This window comes from Oreochromis niloticus, linkage group LG4 (assembly GCF_001858045.2).
Source record: "Oreochromis niloticus isolate F11D_XX linkage group LG4, O_niloticus_UMD_NMBU, whole genome shotgun sequence".
NCBI classification, from domain to species: domain Eukaryota; kingdom Metazoa; phylum Chordata; class Actinopteri; order Cichliformes; family Cichlidae; genus Oreochromis; species Oreochromis niloticus.
In genome coordinates this window covers 10414238-10420027 of record NC_031969.2, presented here as the reverse complement: position 1 = coordinate 10420027, position 5790 = coordinate 10414238, and the positions used below count along the sequence as shown (strand labels likewise).

Below are 5790 nucleotides of genomic sequence, written 5' to 3'. Positions count from 1 at the left end.
AACACTGAGCCACTTTGAGTCACTTAAGTCACCTTTCTTCCCCATTCTGATGTCATTCAAAGCAAATCATTGCATTCCCAAAGGCACTGATTTGCTACCAAATGATTTGCTGATTAGATATTTGCAGTTAATGAGCACCTAAAAAGATGTACCTAATGAAGTGGCCAGTGAAAGTATATCTATGCATACCATGATAAAGAACAGCTGTAAAATGCTACTTCTCATATCTAACTTTGGACAGTTGGTGCCACCACAAACACCATCTATTTAACACACATCTAACAGAAATCACATTAATTTCATATTAAATCGTCCACAGTTAAGATCAAAGGATAGATAAATGTGATTAATAGCTTCAGCCATTTCAGTTCATTATAAATGTATAATTTATTTCTTTGGGAGTCCTATTTTCATTGATGCATCTTCTTATGTGTATTTAACTGCAGTTCTGTATTTTTCTACAGTGTTGCATCTGTGGTTTGACTGAAGTTTGTAAAATGCCATTTGGCTTTTTTGCGTCTTTATCAGTCTCTCACATCATTGTGGTGGAATTTGTGTGGGCCCACTTCTTAACTCGTGAATAATCTTTCTTACTGCAGCATGAAAGACTTCAAATTGTTTAGAAATGACCTTATAATGCCCCCAGATTAATGTACAACAACAATTCCTCCTCTGAGATCAGTGCTGAGGTCTTTCCTCTTTGCCATTGTGTTAACATACACACAGCCCAGCAAACTGACAAAAAACCTCTGTTTTTATGGAGGTGCTCACACCTACTGATGATCAGTTTATCAAGTTCATTTGATTAGCAGAACTTGCTGCTACTTACCCTCTTAATTCTGAAAGAAACAGTAAGGGTGGACTTAGTTATTCATGTGAGTCTAATTTAGATTGATAGTCTCAGATAAAGAAACCATTTATCCTATTTGCGTGAAAGTTAATTTATTGCAATAAACATAATTTGATAGCGACAAAGGGTTAGATTAAAACTTTAATTTCTAATACATGCACTGAACCCCTCGTGCCATGAGCTTTGTTTTATGTCGTAGTACGAGTGTGGCATCTGGGACACCGGTCAAATCTTTATTTAAATGCTCCTAATTCTCCACGGGTTGCAGGTAATGCTTCCATGCATTATACCAATGACTACCATGCTTCCAAAGCCATATTTTACTCATTTTAATTTATCAGTTACATTAACTGATAACTGTTTGGTTTTTTTGGTTTTTTAAATCCTCCTAAAGAATGCTGTCTAAACCTGCAGTGAATCAGCACACTCCACAAAGTAAATATCTGCAATAGTGACTCATCTGACTTCCATATCAGCAGGCCCAGATGTGGACTCTTGCACCTGAAGTTACAAAAGCCTGCTCTAAACCAGGACATACCAGTAAAGAAGCAAATAAATGAACAGACACATTTCACTGGTTCATCTTATTAATCTGAAATATTTTCATGAGTCAGTTATATACAATGTAAGCCCCCTCCCAACCAAAAAAAACCAAACAAAAAAAGAGTGGCAAAGCTCAGTTAGGAAAGTTGGAATTGTACAATGATAAGTTTACCACGTTTAATATCGAGGGGTTCATCCCAATGTACGTGAATTTGATTTCAATTGTAGCTTTACTTCCTGGAAGGAACGAGGCCGTTATTCCCACGCCAAAATATACACAACCCCTCTTCACCGGTGTCTCCTCCGACGGTCACACGTTACAGTAAATATCAAATATTCTTCTTAGATCTTCCTTTAAAAATAGTCAAAGATATATTGCCTCAGTCCATGCGCAAGTGAAAACGCTTTGGATACTGTGCATCATTTGAGAGATAGGGAGTTTATTCCTCTAGCTGCTGCCGCTGCTGCCGCCGCCGCTTCTTTTGCTGCAAAGAGAGAATTCAAGATGAAAACAATCAGTTGTTGCAGTGGACCTAGGAACAATTAGCTACTAATCCTAGACTACTATGAATGCTGGGATTGTGTCAATACATTTCTGGAATCAGACTAGACACCATTACATGCTTAATAGACCATCTCAGAGCAGGAAATCAGTCACATGAATGACACGTTTTTTTCAGAGGACCAAGCAGGATTAAGCACTTTGTCAGCTTTCTTAACTCAATTCTGAACTTCAGTGTGCATGACCCAAGTCACAGCCTGACCTGCCAATCAGAAATGTATCTACACATGGCAACAACTGGATATTACTGTCAAAGGTCTGTTTGATAGTAATAAGTGAGTATATTGTTAGCACAAGGATGAGACAAAATGTAATAAGCTTCAACTGTGTTTTGTGTTCTGCCAGTGTAAACAAGTGCTGTTTTTTTCTACTCAGAGTGAACAGGAGACTGCTTTCACACATGCACACACTGCATAGGACAAGATAGATTTATCAACACTAACAAGTTTATTAAAGTACACCTAATATGCTCTTTCTGACTTTTGTATCAACTGTGGACACTCATGTTATCAAGGTCAACGGTTATAAAAAAAAAAAAAAAAAAAAAAAGTTAGATCATTCCAATTAGTCTCTGAGAGTGAAAGGTTCAGGCTTCAAACTGCTCCAAACACTCAGTGTCACAGGGTTTTTTTTCCTACTGTTGGTTCTGTATGACGTGAATTAGAGCAGAGATCCTGAACATGGTCATTTCAGGAATATGGCTCTGGCATGAGCACAGAAGCCTCGCCCACCTGTTGTTTCAAGCCTGCTGACTGGGAGGGACAGCCAATCAAGAGAAAGGTTTGTCTTAAAGGAGGACACACTAAAACAGCCTATTGCAGACAAAGGACGTACCGAAATGCTCAACCAAAGACTAGTATGAGAAATATGGATTATTTTTGAAATGGGAATCATGCAATGCTATTCTAAAGGAGTGGAACTGAAAATAAGCTAAACAGATCAATGCCAGGAGATACAAGTATGGCAAACATCAATTACAATACTGCTATAACTGTGGTGATCTGGCTTTGTAACACCAATAATAAAACTTTGACCATTGCTGCAACTGCTCAGAAAAAGTGCAGAGTAATCGAGCTTGCCCTCCACTTGGTATGAGACACAAGAAAAACAAATATGAGCTAATGGGAGAGAAGTGGGACATATAGCACATGCAAAATAAGGCAGGGGCACTAATTCAGGTTTTGTACAATGTAACTGGACAGTGATTTGTCCCTCAACTAAAGTCTTATCACCACTTTAAACTGTAAGGCATATATTGTTATGTTGTGTGACTGCCATTGAGTACTGAATTAGAAAACCAAGATTTTAGGTAAATTATTTTAATTTATGTAGTAAACATTAAAAAAACATTTTATTTTGAGAGCCTCTCCTTGCTGAAAGTCAGTGAGGAAAATAATTTATTTATTACTAACTGAAAACTGGAGATAAGATGAGTAAAAACATCATAAAACAAGTTCTGAGGTAACAGTAAGTCGACTGGTACTCCTATAGCACCTTTCCATTTTTAAAGGGCCGTCTCCAATCACATACAATAAATTAGTGCTTTTATCTAACCCTAAGCACTTTTTAATATGTAATATTGTAAACTAAACCTGTTACAATAATAAATATATAATACATACTGTATACTATTAAAAATAGTATGTATTTTCTTTCACTCCTCCAGCTGCCCTTAAGATATCATCGAAAAGAATGCTGAACACTAAAAAAAGTAATAGGGTGTAAGGTGCGCCAATAACAGTGCAGTTTTTCAAAAATAAATGTAAAGAATTCACTTTCATTGCCAATTTTCCTCACAGGAAACTCAACATTTACCACCTGCTGTTTAATTCAGTCTGTGCTGTTAAATAATCACTTATGAAATGCCTAGAAGTCGGATACTGTACCTCAATTCAAAATGTGGCTGACAGAACTGACTGCTCTACTGCATATGGAGAGAATTAGGTACACATTAGCAGACAATCTTAGTAATTTCTTTGATGTGTGGCGGCCATTTTTAGATCGTGTATTAAAACAAAGTCCTGTTTGATCAATCACAAATAATTCAGCCTACCACCTTAGCGTTTTATTTCTGTTTATTGCCAGTGTTGAAGTAGTATTTTTGTTGTTGCAGTGTAATCTTTTGCCTTATTTGTGTGTTTTTGCCCTTGCTGTTGTGTTGTCTGTTGTTTTGGGGTTTTTTTTGGGGGGGGGTGGGGGTTCCTTATATCAAAAAATCTCAATAAACATACTTAAAAAAAAGAAGAAAAAAAAAAAGAAATGCCTGCACAGCTAGGGTGCTTACCTTTTTTCTCCTCTTCTTTCTTTCTTGCCGCATCCTCTCTCTGTTTTCTAATGATGGCGAGGCGAGCGAGGTCAGCTTTGGCCTGGTCTGTCTTGCCGGCCAAGTGCATCTTCATGTAACGCTCCTTGGCCTTCTGCTTCTCGATCTCTTCTCTGCACATAAGAGCATGTTTCAAGGTTAGAGGAATGACAGCAGCTAAGTTTTGTTGTAATGTTCTACACACAAAAAGCCTTTTTGACACATAGTCACCTCAGATTAGATTTGTGTGTACCAAACAGCTTTTTCTCAAACTGTTAACAATCTGACACTTCAGATTCATAATCCACAATAGTCCAAATGTCATAAGCTTGTTGAAAAGGCCTCATTTAATACTATACTTTCAAGTAAAGTCCCCTATTGGCACTAATACAAGGTGACAGGCTGATGACACACACCTCTCTCTCCTTGACAATTGCCGGGGCTCTTCCAGCTCAATCTGCGTCACCTTCTTGGACTTCTGAGCCACTCTGTTGGGGTTCTCAATTTCTATCAATCCCTCGACACCGGCTCTTCTCCTCTGCAGACAAACACCAACATCTCATACAGTGCAAGGCAAACACTAAAAACATATTGAGATCATAGGAAGTGCTTTAAGTGTGCACATTAAATAAGACATTATCCTTTATGTATATGATGGAAAAGCTGTGGCAGTACCTGGGAATCTTCATCATCGCTGTCCTCTGATCCAGAACCTGGTAGCTTCTCCTCTCCTGTGTCATTCTGAGCTGCACCTTCCTGCTCCTGCTCTTCTTGCTCTTGCTACAATACATAAATAACTGTTATTTCTACATAATATATAATAAAGACGTTTAACTAAACATCTAAATGCTGTCCCCCCCCATTTTTTTTGGTAGCTCATTAAATAAAAAGGTTCTGTAGCAGATGGTGAAAACTTGAACTTTTCGGTCATTTAATTGTTTAGCTGTTACTTAATCACTTTGGTTCGGTATGAGTTGTTATGGGGGGGGACTGGCTTTTCTTTTTCAATAACAAAAGATGTAAAACCTATGAAAAAAAGTGGGCCGGAGTGGATTCTTTGCTGGACCGATTCTAGCCCTCTTGCTCTTATGTTTGACATCTCTGACGTAACAAGGATAACTTTCAATCAGGAGTGTCTAACAAAAATGTACCCGGCTATGTTTTATTCTTTTCAGCTGCTTTCGCGTTGCATTATGGGAAGTGTAGTCTCCAGCTGTTCTACTTGTGTGGGACACGACTGAATTGACTGAGTGTACACTCCACCAACCTTTCTCCTCTCCTTTTCTGCTTTCATCTGGGCATCTATCTCTTCGGGGCTGGTGTACGTCCGCATCCGACCTTTGTGGCCACCTTTCTTACCTGGAACGACGACGAAAAATTACACCACACAGATGTAATCGCATTTTGTACAGAGCACGAAAGAAGGAGCGGACAGACAGGCATCAGATGAATCGGAGCAGTTTATAGACATGCTGGCACATACATTGCTTAATGCTGAAACATCATTCAGAGCATAGTTATGCGAGTTAGAAT

The 5790-nt window shown here is 38.4% G+C and overlaps 1 protein-coding gene across 1 annotated transcript in view; it reads right to left on the bottom strand.

The window, feature by feature from the left end:
• Positions 1-925: 925 nt before the first annotated feature.
• Positions 926-5790, bottom strand: part of pdap1b (pdgfa associated protein 1b) — a 5121-nt gene continuing 256 nt past the window's right edge. The window contains exons 2-6 of the mRNA XM_005468368.4: positions 5525-5616; positions 4933-5037; positions 4674-4795; positions 4240-4391; positions 926-1878 (exon numbers count right to left, since the gene is read on the bottom strand). Coding sequence (XP_005468425.1) covers positions 1814-1878; positions 4240-4391; positions 4674-4795; positions 4933-5037; positions 5525-5616 — 536 coding nt within the window. The 3' untranslated portion in view covers positions 926-1813. The remainder of the gene's footprint in view (positions 1879-4239; positions 4392-4673; positions 4796-4932; positions 5038-5524; positions 5617-5790) is intronic.